Source organism: Macrobrachium rosenbergii, chromosome 30, assembly GCF_040412425.1.
Source record: "Macrobrachium rosenbergii isolate ZJJX-2024 chromosome 30, ASM4041242v1, whole genome shotgun sequence".
Classification (NCBI taxonomy): Eukaryota; Metazoa; Arthropoda; class Malacostraca; order Decapoda; family Palaemonidae; genus Macrobrachium; species Macrobrachium rosenbergii.
The window spans coordinates 8098501-8113500 of NC_089770.1; the positions used below are offsets into that span (position 1 = coordinate 8098501).

Below are 15000 nucleotides of genomic sequence, written 5' to 3' on the forward strand. Positions count from 1 at the left end.
ATAAATAAATATCTGTAACAAAGGTGGAAGGAATTTTATCACTGATTCAATAAAAAATTAGAAAGATGATGTAACTTATCTCTTCTCCTTTCATACATACGTATAGATGGACGTGCACGAGAGAGAGAGAGAGAGAGAGAGAGAGAGAGAGAGAGAGAGAGGACTGGTGGGGCCATCAAAAACACAAGCGCCAGGTAAAATGGTCAACACAGATAAATAAAACGCTGACTTCAAACGGCGGCATTAATACAGCTTCGATCCTCCGTCGGGGCAGAAACGCGGAAAAGTCGGCGACTCAGAACAAACGACGCTCCCTTGAGATCGCCGAGAAAGATCTCCCCCCCCCATACAGGTGAGAGAAAAAGGGGGTCGGATCAGAATTAACAAAACACACCTGTAACATGTAACGCCAGCGAAGACGGATCTATTATAGGTTTCGAAAGAGGCTCGCTTTTTATTTTTTCTCTCTTTCTCAGACTTTTCTATGTCGACTGTTTGTTTTCTTGTTTGTTTGTATTCGTCTCGTGTTTGTGATTAAAATTTTCAATGAATGCAATTCCACCCTTGTTGCTACGACATTTTCTGTAATTTTCGTTTTTCCGTTTCTTCATATCTCGCAACTTTCTATTCCGAACTCCTGATTCCTATTACTTTCTCTTTCTTAACCACTTTTCCGCACCTTTCACTACCTTCTACCCTCCACCATTTCTCCCTTCCTCCACACACTTTATCCTCCCTATCCAGTAATCTTTTCCCTCTTCTTAACCTGTTTTTTTCTCTCGAAAAAACCCCAGCTCTGACGTACAAGGAACGTATGGAAGCCGTTTTGGTGAACACACAAACAAAGGCATATTTAGGTGAATGAAGCCCGTAACAAACCACACCCCCTTCCCCCCAATCCCCTCCCCATATGGGTTAAAAGGCACTGGAGACTAGACTAATCCAAGCATTTGGGAAGGGGGAGTGAGGGGTCTAAGCATTGATGAAGTCTACGATAAGTTCCCTTCTTCTGGGAGTATGAGGGCAGGAACTCTTTAATATTTGGGGGTAGTGGGAGGTTGGGGGGAGTCTGAGGACTATGAGCTGTAAGTATTAGGGACTACTTATAAAAATTATGGGAATATGGTTTACACCTGGGGATACAACCCCTAAGAGAGCGAAAGGGAAACCTCTGCACATAATCTTATAACCACTGGGTTTAGAGTGGTTTTAGCTTAACTGCGCCTTGTATGCAAGGTCTAAAAAGCACTGGGAACGACTATAATACCTTCCCTACAGCTGGGGAAGACCTCTGCCATCCCCTAAACCTGGAGTTACAGGTATCAGAGGGCAAAAAGACTTATCCTGCATATGGGATTACAGCAAAACAAAAAGACTGCAAGAGTTAAGCTTTTGTCAATCTTTTGGGAACACTACGAAAACCCATTGCATTAAGGAGGGAACACTATGAAAACCCACTGCATTAAGGAGGGAACACTATGAAAACCCATTGCATTATGGGAGGGAAAACTTCGAAAACCCACTGCATTAAGGAGGGAACACTATGAAAACCCACTGCATTAAGGAGGGAACACTATGAAAACCCATTGCAATTGCATTGGAGGGAACACTCGAAAACCCATTGCATTAAAACCCACTGCATTATTATGGGAGAGGGAACTACGAAAACTGCATTATGACGGAAACCCACTGCATTATGGGAGAACACTATGAAAACCCATTGCATTATGGGAGGGAACGTTACGAAAACCCATTGCATTATGGGAGGGACCACTATGAAAACCCATTGCATTATGGGAGGGAACACTACGAAAGCCCATTGCATCACGGGAGTAAGAGGAACATCGGACAGTACAGGAATTCGACAGGTTGTTGTCAAGATATGCCCCAGGCATTCTAAGTCCTTTTGTTACAACTGTTTACTAGAGGCTGACAATCTAAGACAAACAGGATACAATTAAGTAATTATCTTAAAAAAAAAAAAAAAAAACTCGTCTCGAGTTCAAGTATCCATACAGGAACTCCAACGTACACACGTATCATACATGAATTCGTATACAGACACACGAAAGTATTTTACTGACATACACACATATTTAGAAAGATATATAAACACGTTTCAAGTATTTTACCGACATTCATCCATACATACACACAAGCATACATACAAACATACATCAAAGAGTGTGTATACACAGTTAGTCCCAAGATGACACGTGAAAATTAATGCATCACTTGAGCCAACGAATTCTGGAAGATCGTGAGAAACGTTCTGTGAATCATGAATAAATTACAATTTCAATTGCAGACATCCCTCTTACCTCATGACTCACTGGAATAATTACCATGATTGCTACGGATGGAGAACGTCGTTTAATAACGAGAGAGAGAGAGAGAGAGAGAGAGAGAGAGAGAGAGAGAGAGTAATTTTCAGCGAAAATGAAGAAATCGCATGAAGAGAAATTAACAGTCCAGGAGTTTCCAGCAAGAATCAATTAGTAGTGACACAAGAAATGAAGTCGTTGTAACGGCTCTCTGATATACATACGAATACATTGGTCTACAATTACTAGTAGTAGTAGCTACAGCAGTCCAGTTATCCTTTGCAACGGCTCCTTCTTATACGCATAAACATCATGTACAGCCATGATATGCGCACAGTCACTCACGACCTTCCAAACACATCTCATTTCGTTCATATCATCATTACTGTCACGACCTACACGTGTCATTATGGATTATGACGCCTGATGATAACGATATCTCAAATGTACGGAACTTGAAGGAGACTAATTTAACCTTGCGACATCTGTCTGACATCCGTTTTGGAAATAACGGATAATGACAGGGTAATAACGCATATCAATTTTGCAAGAATTTATCTTCCTCCACTTACACTGAAACAAGGAGAGAATCATGAGTCTTCTTAGTAGCAATTTGCATTAATAATAATAATAATAATAATAATAATAATAATAATAATAATAATAATAATAATAATAATAATAATGAAAGCCTTCTTGGACCATAAATATCGGCCAAGGCTGAGCAATCCAACACCCATTCCCCGCCCCCCACCACAAAAAGTCACTACTCCCAAAACGTTAAATTTCTACCCTTATAAAATCTAATGACTCGTAAATATATTTAGTTATACATACTCACGTCAGGCGTAATCAGGTGAAACGTGATTTACATACCTGTAAGGGAAAAAATGCAACACAAAATAAAACCATGAACGGAACAAAAAGTAAATTTATTTTTCATGCATTCATTTCAAAACAGAAAATGAAGGCGATCCATAACTGAACGAAAATGAATTGATAATAGCTTGGGATACAATTATTGGAGAAACAATCCGTACAGTTTTATCTTTGTATATATGTACATATACATAACTGTGGATTTGTTTCTCCATTTTAAGACTCATGCTACTGAGTATTCTTTATTTATTATATAATATATATATATATATATATATATATATATATATATATATATATATATATATATATATATATTTAATAATTATAAAAAGATATGGTATAAATGAAGATACTAAAAACTGCTAGTAAATAAATCCGGGAATACGTAATTAATTTCAAATAACGACTCGTAACACCTAATACATGCAATCATTAACAAATTACAATAAAAAGTGAATCTGTGTAATTTTAATAATAATAAAAATAAACAAATGAATAAAAGCTAACTCAACCCATAGATATTGCAAGGTGTGAAGTGCAAAGGTCACACGTGTCTTGATGTATGACGGAGCATATATTTTTTTATTTTTGCAAGTGAGGACAAAGAAAATGATCGTTCCCTGACGTCAAAGATATCGTTTATTAATAAACAGAAATATATAGAAGTGGCTGTGCATAATACTTTGATCCCCGAGGGGCTAATGCTAAACACGTCGTCCCATTGAGATTCCGCCATCTTTGGTACTATAGCACCTTGGAGGTGACGCATAGGTGGATACCATCACGATCTGAATACTAGTTTCTCTTTAGACTTTGGATACCAGGACCCACTATGTACATGGTTAACGCCGTCAACACCGAACTCTAACAGCAAAGAGGATTAGGCGAGATCCTTCTTAGGTCAATATTAAATCCTATAGACGTGAAAATAGGTGAACTCGAATGTACTGAAAAAGTGCCTTGGCGACATAAGTATGCAAAATAGCAAAATAGCCAGTGAAAAGATTTTAGGTTATTTTCTAAGAGCAGAGGCTAATGGGGTGAGTAACCGAGAGTCCTTTCCTTAGCCCAGGCCCGAAGGAAGAGAAAAGGATAGATATTCAGTCTATTGAAGAACAAAAGGTTATGTGAAGTATCAGACAGAGGTTTATCTCAGGGAGCCATGAACTGGTGGTAGGGCTAAAATTCTCCCCTTGTGGGGACACCGAAAGGTCCAAGGAGCCCAGAATTGGGAAATTTGGAATGGGGAGAGAGAGAGAGAGAGAGAACTGATCAAAGGACTGAGACCTAACAATTAGTAATCAGCAAACATCACATCAGGAAGGATTGTCCCGCATTTAATCATTACTTTCAAATGAAAGATAACGCCAAGCTAATTACTACGGGGACACTAATTATCCGACCTGACACTTCAGAGATTCAGACTGATTAATTTCTCACGGGTCGATGATGAATTCAGCCGTTTCAATATCAGGGCAAAGCAATGATTGAGTTTTTAATAACACTGCATGAATTCTTCTCTCTCTCTCTCTCTCTCTCTCTCTCTCTCTCTCTCTCTCTCTCTATATATATATATATATATATTATATATATATATTATATATATATATATATTATATATATATATATATATATATATATATTATATATATATATTATATATATATATATATTATATATATATATATATATATATATATATATATACAGAATATATATACACATATATCCCTCTTAAAAATATACATACATATATATGTGTGTATATATATACACAATATATATATATATATATATATATATATATATATATATATATATATATATATATATATATATATATATATAAACACACATTACACACGCGTGTGCAATCGGGCGTGCCCGGAAATGTTATACCACGTGCGAGCCAATTTGCTAAGTCGCCCATACGTATACTCTCAAACGCTCTACATAAGTCACACACACTCCATTTACCCATTTCAAGCGAAAGAAGACTTAAATAGAAAACAGAGAAGAATTACTGTCTACTTTCTTCCCCTTACGCGCCTCCGAAGACGATTCAATAATGGAGGAAGTGGGTCTTCCATTCTTATGGGCTTTGTGCCGGATTCTGGAAATTATAAGGATTCTGGAAAATGTGTCTCGTCTCGCGAGATGCTTGCTGGAGTCTTCTTCGTCCGGTCCTCATTATTATTATTATTATTATTATTATTATTATTATTATTAGATATCGTCACTAAGCTCTATTGTGATTCATACGTGAATAAGCAATAATTACGAATTAATACTAACTTTGTTAATTATTACAAAGACGATTAGGATACTGAACGTTTCTTCATCATTCTAATTATAATTTGCTTCACTGATGATGGCCAAAACAACTGTTGTTAATTCACTTAACATTATCGAATCAAACAAACAAAAATAATCCCAAACAAGACAATATTCAACGCAAGGAAGACAGAGGAGAGAGAGAGAGAGAGAGAGAGAGAGAGAGAGAGAGAGAGAGAGAGAGAGAGAAATGATAATTTCTTAACTTCAGTATCGAAGGCTTTTTAACTTGCCTCTCACAAAACTTACAAAATATGTCAACGTGCAAAAATATTTTAAATATATAAAAAAATGTAGCAAAATATGTCAGAAAGAAAAAAGTTTAACATGCAGCGCATAAAAGTGAAAAAAAAAAACGTAATAACGAAATAAAATGACGCTATTAACATCAAAAATAATTTCGATAAACGATTACTACTCTAGAAATTTCTATTTAAAATAACATGAAAATAAAATACCTCCCTAAGTCTAACTTCCATTCTGCATTTTTGAATTCTATGGAGTAAATATTTTAGGTAACCATTTTAGCTTTCGAACAGCATCGTTTCTCATTATCTCCAAAGTTTGTTGCATGCTTAAATAACTATGCTCAGCTCCTCATTTATTATTAGGTCTTAATTTTGTCCAGGAAGCCTTTTCTCCACTAAGGAGAAGCCTGTGCATAAAAACTAATTTCATAAAAATGTGAGTTTGCATTTACGGGAGGGACCGCGTTTCCACATCCAGTTTAGTTCCCCTTGCAAATGGAAACCTTCGCCTCAAGACTCGTTTTCTCTGATAGCCAACTTTTGATGATCGTAGAAAATGGGACCATCAGGCTTAGCTACATATAGGGGACACTCAATAAAAAATTCTCGCTCTGAAAAATGGAGCCATAACGAGAAACTAACATTAATCTATGTTCCACTAAATCCTCACTTCCTTTCATTATTTTCTGGACTTATGAATGTACTTGAATACCTCTACTGATGTTTACCATTGCACCACATACTGTATATATTCAAGATTCAATCATAACGGGCAAACATAAACAAACACAACCTTTTCCAAAAGCGTTTAGGCAATCTTTATGGAAATACAATATTTTAGTAAACGAATAAATGAAGTTGGGAGAACAATAACAAAAATATGAAACACGCAATGACCCTCAATAGCTTGGTGCAACTGGTAACTGTACCGGAAGTCAACTGAATAATTAAGAGACTAGAGTTTAGCCATATGCCCATCTCTAAAAATATTCCCATTGAAATGCATATATATGACAACATTAGTTTTATGAATGAGAATCTACATAGTTGATATAAGGATAAATTGAGCTGTAAGCAACATTCTTCAATAAAATTATGTCAAACTACATCAAGAACATATTTTGCAAAATAGAACCCGCCTATAAGATTCTTTGGGGGAAATAATATATGAAAAACTGGTAGAACAGACTAATAAAATTCTTGAAAAGAGTATAGCTGCAACACTAATAAAGACACATGCGTATAACTAAGAAACATCAAATAAAAAAATAAATGTTTATTGAAATTAAGAAAATGCATACAACAAAAATATAAATAAAAAATGAAACTGGATAGCAGACAAAGTGCACAAACACATAACAATGAGAACACTTGTTCTAATCCTCGAAGACCAATCCTCCACTCTCCTCCGTATCACTAAACCGGCCCCTCCCCTTTCGATAAAGAATAAAAAAAAATAACAAGAGTGATCAAGTGAGAGAGAGAGAGAGAGAGAGAGAGAGAGAATCAATTAAAGAACGATAACCATAAGCCAACTACAACATATTTCAATAACCCTGCCAAGGCCTCTGTTATCCGGGGACTTTCACTCTCGGTCCATACCCACGCATTTCGATGTTATCCCTAAAAAGGGATAATCCTTTAAAAGGGGAACACTGCCTAAAAAGACACTTTAATATCCGAGCGATGACACCCGGGATTGAAGGATATATGCTGTGTAGCATGTATCCTACACACTGTCTAGTTGAAGCAGAATTTTAAAGGTATTGGCAGTACTGTTGATAAAGATGATATTAATACAACTGTCATTATTATTGTGTTGCAAATAATGATAGTAGATTTATATATGTATGTATGTATATATACATATATATATATATATATATATATATATATATATATATATATATATATATATATATATATATATATATAAATATAAAACTATCAGTATTACTACAAAAGGAAGAATTATTCAAGACACAAACATCCATACTATTACTACTACTACTACTACTACAGTTTCAGAATGTCCTTCATCGCCATGGCCTTGCGTGGGATGGTAACCCATGTTAGGGACGCGCTGGTATGGCAGGAGGCGGCAGGATAGGATGCGAAGGGAACTGATCCTTCCTCCGGGAATAGATGGGATCCCCATATCCTATCTCTTCCTACTTCAACCGCTCGTGGGTTCATCCAATTTGTCTTTGTTATGTACTGATGGTCTGTTCGTCTCAAAACGCGTGTCTTTGTTGCACATGCGACTCCTTCTCTCTCTCTCTCTCTCTCTCTCTCTCTCTCTCTCTCTCTCTCCACTGGTTGATAGTTTTATAAATATACGTATATATTTGTATGCATTTGTTTCTTTGTACATACATGTTCATTTTTAGTTTCCTGTAAAAGAAAACTATTGTGCCGGCTTTGTCTGTCCGTCCGCACTTTTTCTATCCGCTCTCAAATCTTAAAAACTACCGAGGCTAGAGGGCTGCAAATTGGTATGTTGATCATCCACCCTCCAATCATCAAACAGACCAAATTGCAGCCCTCTAGCCTCAGTAGTTGTTAACTTAAAGGTTAAAGTTAGCCACAATCGTGCTTCTGGAACCGATATAGGACATGCCACCACTGGGCCGTGGTTAAAGTTTCGTGGGACGCGACTCATACATTATTATATCGAGACCACAGAAAGATAGATCTGTCTTCGGTGGCCTTGATTATACGCTGTACAGAAAACTCGATTGCGCCGAAGAAACTTTTTCACTTGTTATTAGACATCTTTAGACATCTCAAAGTACCGGGCTAGACGGTGTATGAGAGAAGTATTGTTAGGGAATGCTCATAATATCAATCATGAAGAACAAGAGTACACCTTTATATCTGACTCTTTTTCGCTAATAATTCTATAACTGTGCTATTGTTGTTGCTGGTGTTTGATTAAACGGGCTCTTGCTTATATAGGGAGCCCATAAAAACCCGTAGGTAATTTTGATGTTTTAATAATTTCGAGTAATAACTTTAATGGAGGTGATCTCTGTTTCTCTGTCTGTCTTTCTCTAAACATCCGGCCAATATACATCTATACATATATTAATCTAATGTATTGCACTGCCTAACATTATGTTGTCTCCGCGAATTTTCACACTGTGCCTTTAAACAGGTCGGGTGGCGAAGAGAATGTTCCATGTACGTTTATATAACAATAGTACACAGCATTGGTTGTAGGGAGTCAACCTATAGAGAGAGAGAGAGAGAGAGAGAGAGAGAGAGAGAGAGAGAGAGAGAGAGAGAGAGAGAGAGAGAGACTTTCTCTTGATTTCTACTGAAACCAGTATAGGTATTTTCCATTTAAAAAGCAAGTACCTATCCCCATCTACTGTATTTCCTTCCCCAAACTTTAAAAAGTAAAGAGAGAGAGAGAGAGAGAGAGAGAGAGAGAGAGAATTTATCTTGACTTCTGCTGAAACCAATATCGGTATTTCCCATTTAACAAAACCAAGAACCTGTCTCCATCTATTTCTTTCCCCATACGTTAGAGAGAGAGAGAGAGAGAGAGAGAGAATATGAAGCACCCCACATCAAGTCTCAGAGCCCCAAGGGCAAGGAGGCTTTCCTTTAAACGTCCCAAGGTCGCACAAACATTCTTTCTCCCAGATTTGAATCTGAGGTCCTTCGTGTTATCTGGAAACAGCCAATCAAGTGTGTACGCTCCCTCTTTGCGTGTGTATGTGTGTGTGTGTGTGTACTCTCTCCTTCTGTGTGTATGTGTGTATGAAATCTCCAAAATTTCTGAGGTAAGGACGACTTCACTTAAGGGAAAGTAAACCATAACGCTCTCTCTCTCTCTCTCTCTCTCCCCAAAATTTCTCAGTAAATGTAAACTACAATCAAGAATAATGGAAGCACGTTTCTCTCTCTCTCTCTCTCTGTCCAAAGTTCCTTCTAATTCTTTCATGTTAAACATTCATACTCCATAATATATAGTTGACACCACTTATCCTCATTAACTCTTTCTCTCTACCTCTCTCCCATATTCATCATTTATCACCCTTTTATCATCATTAATATATCTTCATCTCCACCACTTCTCACACACACACTCAAAACTCCTTTTATCTTCGTTTACTCTGATGCTCCCTGTCTCCATTACATTACTTTGTTTATCAGTTCTCGTGCACTCTATTCAAATGCACAGGATTAAGTAAGATCTTCAAATAAGGAAGTGAAAAACCTGCATGTCATGTAAGCTCTATGAACATGTGATTATTATTATTATTATTATTATTATTATTATTATTATTATTATTATTATTATTATTATTATTATTATTATTATTATTATTATCTTGAAAGTAATAAAAATCATTTATGACTTTACTGGGAAAGACTATAATTACCATACTCATCAAGGACGGCAACAACAAAACAACAACGGGAAAACCACAACATGAATGAAGATGTGCACTTAATAACCTAGAGAAGGCATCACACCACCGCCCTCAAGCCCCCCTCAACCTTCTACCCTCCAAGGGCCCCCTCCCCTCCAAAACAATCCCTATCCCCATTCCGTACCCCACTCCAAAGCAGACCCTATCCCCATTCCCTTCCACCTCCACCCCCTCCATTCCAAAACAATCCTTATTCCCATTCCCTAACCTCCTCCACTCCAAAACAGTCCCTCTCCCATTCCCTACCCCCTCCCCTCCAAAACAATCCATATCCCCATTCCTTACCCCCTCCCCTCCAAAACAATCCTTATTCCCATTCCCTAACCTCCTCCCCTCCAAAACAACCCCTTATCCCATTCCCGGAAAAGATGAATAAAAAAAGGATCCCGTCCCATTCCCGGACCCTTTTCCGTAGGATTCTGAAAGAAGAGGAGGCACAGAGGAGAGGCCTTCCTAGAGGAATCCGAAGGAGGAGGAGGAGGAGGAGGAGGAGGAGGAGGAGGAGGAGGAGGAGGAGGAGGAGGAAGGACTCCGCCCTTCTCAAGGCGAGTCCTACCAGCCGACGCCGCGGGGCGGACAACCACCTATAACGAGGAAGAGGAATTACAGGCCACAGCTCAATCCTTGATGTACGTGTGAGCAGAGAGAGAGAGAGAGAGAGAGAGAGAGAGAGAGAGAGAGAGAGAGAGAGAGAGTATCCCCATGACATTGGTTGTATACTACGAATAAAAATTTCTAAAACTTAAAATACTACTGTTTTTAATTATAAGAAATAACCGAATGAGCTGTCAGTACGAAGACTACTATTACTACTACTACTACTACTACTACTAGTATTGTTACTATTTTCACAAGATTAAAAAGATCATTCTATAACTGGGTCTTAGCTGGGACAAAACCTCTAGAAAAGGAATGGTACTGAACTTCAAAATTGCGAAACTTTTTTCTGCTGCATACAAGCTAAACCGAACGACGGTGTCAGAGACTGATACCAAGATCTAGTATAAGAAATTTAAAAGAAATCAAGTTCTTATCCAACAATTTAGGATGCAAGTCAGCTGCTGAAGACCAAACCGGGGACACGCCAGAATAATAATAAGAAAAAAATGAAAACATTTCCTCAGGAGGGAAAGGTCGGCCATTTTTCACACAGCTGAAGAAGAGGTGTATGGGAAAAGTGAATTGGCAATTAGGAGAGATATCTAGAATTTTAAATGCGAGGGAGTTAGTTATAATTAACACTGTCAATGAAAGGTTCAGGGTGGGGCTGAGTTGGGATCTAATGTCCCAGGCCTACTGATTATCTGAGTTTAGTTGAGGTTCAGTTTCATGACCCATAATTTTTAATCATGCACTAATTCTATCCAAACCTCCGTTAGGAGAATCTACAACCACAGGTCTACAGATTAAGAGATGGGATGGATGCAAATGATCTAGCATCATCTGCATAAGAGATCAACTGGTTTTCTGGGCCAAACCACGTATCACGTGTATAAATTAAAAAGTAACGGCCCGAGTACATTACCCTGAGGAACACCTGCAGTTACTGTAGTACAATCCTAGTTAAAATTCAATGATAATGACTAAGAAACGCTGCTCTAGCCCCTATCTTTTCAAGTTTAAAAACTAAGGCTTCTTGATTAACACTATCAAAAGCAACACTTAAATTCAAGTCCAATCATACCAGTTTAATTAACGAAAGCTCGGGATTCCATACAACTAGACCATTGCAATTGCCAGATTGCAAACTAGGGAGCAGGTGATCAACTTTCAGCACAGATATTCACATTTTGCCAAACCGACGTTCTACAACTTTAGATGATACTGGAGTTTTAGCAAAAGCACGAATGTTCTTAATAAAGTTTACGCAGCAGCAATAATAATAATAATAATAATAATAATAATAATAATAATAATAATAATAATAATAATAATAATAATAATAATAATAAATTAGTTTTGAAGAAATATTACGTTTTATACATACTATTAATATTATTCCATTATTTATGAGATATGAAGTTTCCATAATAATAATAATAATAATAATAATAATAATAATAATAATAATAATAATAATAACACCTCAACTATCAATGTACCTATTGAAAAAGGTCCAATAGTAATATTCCTTCAAAATTACATTTAATTATAATGCTCATTTTCTTCCACCTTGTATACACGACTTCCTACATAGCTTTACGAGGGAACAACGAACCAATATTATCATCACTCCAATGCAAAGACACTACGAGAATAACAATTAAATAAATAAGCAACCAATCAATAACACATAAACAAGAGAAGTACGTAAACAACAAATCAACGGACATCACATCTCAGCATTACAGTTCCATTTAAGGTGATAGGACGGGCACCCAAATACGCCCCTTCCTATTGAATGACCCTCTCCCTCCCCCTTCCCCCCTCCCACCTCTTACCTTCAGAAGGGAAGAAAGGGAGGAGAAAAATAGGCACTGGCATAAAACAGGATTAAATAAGACATTATGAGAATGCGTGGGCGATCTGGCAAGGTAAACAAGGGCTGGTGCAATGGAGAGAGACGAAATACGTGTGGATTCCTAACATTTGAAGCCCTCCCCCGCCCCCCGAGCTATCATCTGATTACTGTAATTTCTCAGGTTAAAATACGCATTACTAGAGACCCAATTCTTTGAAGGCTAAAAAGTCACACACACACACACACACACACACACACACACACATATATATATATATATATATATATATATATATATATATATATATATATATATATATAAATTCTGTGCATTAGTAGGGTTACTAAAATGACCTCTTTCAAACTGGATGGTACCTAATGGAGTATTTATTCTGTACGGATACTTGATAGTGTGGACTGTTTGTCCAAGAAAGCTTGTAACTTTTTCTGAATAAATACTCCATTAGATACTATACAGTTTGAATGTGGTCCTTTTAGTAATATATATACATAAATTATATATGTATATATATAAATATATATATATATATATATATATATATATATATATATATACACATATATATGTGTGGGTGTGTGTGTATGTTTCTGAAATTAACTCACAAACGGGGAAAAAACTCCTGATGGGGTATTTAAAAAAGTTTCACAAGATTCCACATGACAAGTTTCTGAAAATAAACCACGCACAAACTGAGAAAAAAAAACATCCCGCCCTTGATGGAGGTATTAAAAAGCTTTACAAGAATGCACAAGACAAGCTTTTGAAAATAAACCACACACAAACGGAGAAAAAAGAAAACACATCCCCACACCCTTGATGGTACTATTAAAAAAAAATTCACAAGAATCCACGAAAAGACAAGTTTCTGAAATAAACCACACACGAAAAAAAAACACCCCCTTTATGAAAGTATTAAAAAAAACTTCCACAAGAACCCACGACAAGTTTCTGAAAATAAACCACACACACACAGACAAAAAAAAAAAAAAAACACCCCTTTTATGAAAGTAGTTAAAACTTCACAAAAATCCACAAGACAAGCTTCTGAAAATAAACCACACAAACACACAGAAAAAAAACACCCCTTTACGAAAATATATAAAAAAAACTTCCACGAGACTCCAAGACAACTTTCGGAAATCAACACAAACACACAAAACGGAGAAAAAAAAAAAAACAAACCCCTTGGACGGAGGTAAAAAAAAAAAAAAACACCTTGACTGTACCTGTGCGTGTTGGGTGATTTGGTGAGGTAAGGGGCACCGCTGGTCATCGATACGGTAATTGGACATGCGTTCCAGTAGGTCCAGCATGTCATCGCCACCGGCCTTGTTCTGTTAAGGGGAAAAGAGGGGAGAAGGGGAAAATAAAAATTAATCGCTATCCGTGAGCTGATGGGCGAACGAAGGATAATGGAAAATAAATCACTGCTTTAGAAAGGTGAAAAAGAAAGTGGTTACCATAGGTTAAAACAAATAAATAACTTAAATGGTTGGTAGTTGCCTAAGGTTAAAACAAATAAATAACCTAAATGGTTGGTTTAGGAAGGTTTCAAAGAAAATTGGTTGCCTAAGGTTAAAATAAATAAATAATCTAAATGACTGGTTTACAAAGGCTAAAAAAAACTGGAAGTGGTTACCTAAAGTTAAAACAAATCAACAATAAATGATTGGTTTTGAAAGGCTAAAAAAAATTGGAAGTGGTTACCTAAAGTTAAAACAAATCAATAATAAGTGATTGGTTTTCAAAGGTAAAAAAAAATGGCTACCTACGGTTAAAACAAATCAACAATAAATGATTGGTTTGGAAAGGTAAAAAAAAAAAACTGGTTACCTAAGGTTAAAACAAATCAACAATAATGACTGGTTGAGAAAGGCTAAAAAAAAAAAAAAATAACTGGAAGTGGTTACCTAGGGTTAAAACAAATAAACAATCTAAATAATTGGTTAAGAAAGTTTAAAAAAACAAATTGGTTACCTAGGGTTAAAACAAATTGGTTAAGAAAGTTTAAAAAAACAAATTGGTTACCTAGGGTTAAAACAATCTAAATAACTGGGTAAGAAAGCTTCAAAAAACTTTAATTGGTTACCTGGGGTTAAAACAAATATTTGAAATAACTGGTTTAGAAAAGTTAAAAAAACTGGTTACCTAGGGTTAAAACAAATAAAAAATCTAAGAAATTGGTTAGGAAAGGTTAAAAAATTGGAATTGGTTACCTGGGGTTAAAACAAATATTTGAAATAATTGGTTTAGAAAGGTTGAAAAAAATTGGTCACGTAGGGTT

The 15000-nt window shown here is 36.4% G+C and overlaps 1 protein-coding gene across 1 annotated transcript in view; it reads right to left on the reverse strand.

Moving 5' to 3' along the window:
* Positions 1-15000, reverse strand: part of LOC136854991 (rap1 GTPase-activating protein 1-like) — a 493378-nt gene that overhangs the window by 123791 nt on the left and 354587 nt on the right. Inside the window, exon 3 of the mRNA XM_067131671.1 lies at positions 13930-14050. Within this exon, the coding sequence (XP_066987772.1) occupies positions 13930-14050 (121 nt within the window). The remainder of the gene's footprint in view (positions 1-13929; positions 14051-15000) is intronic.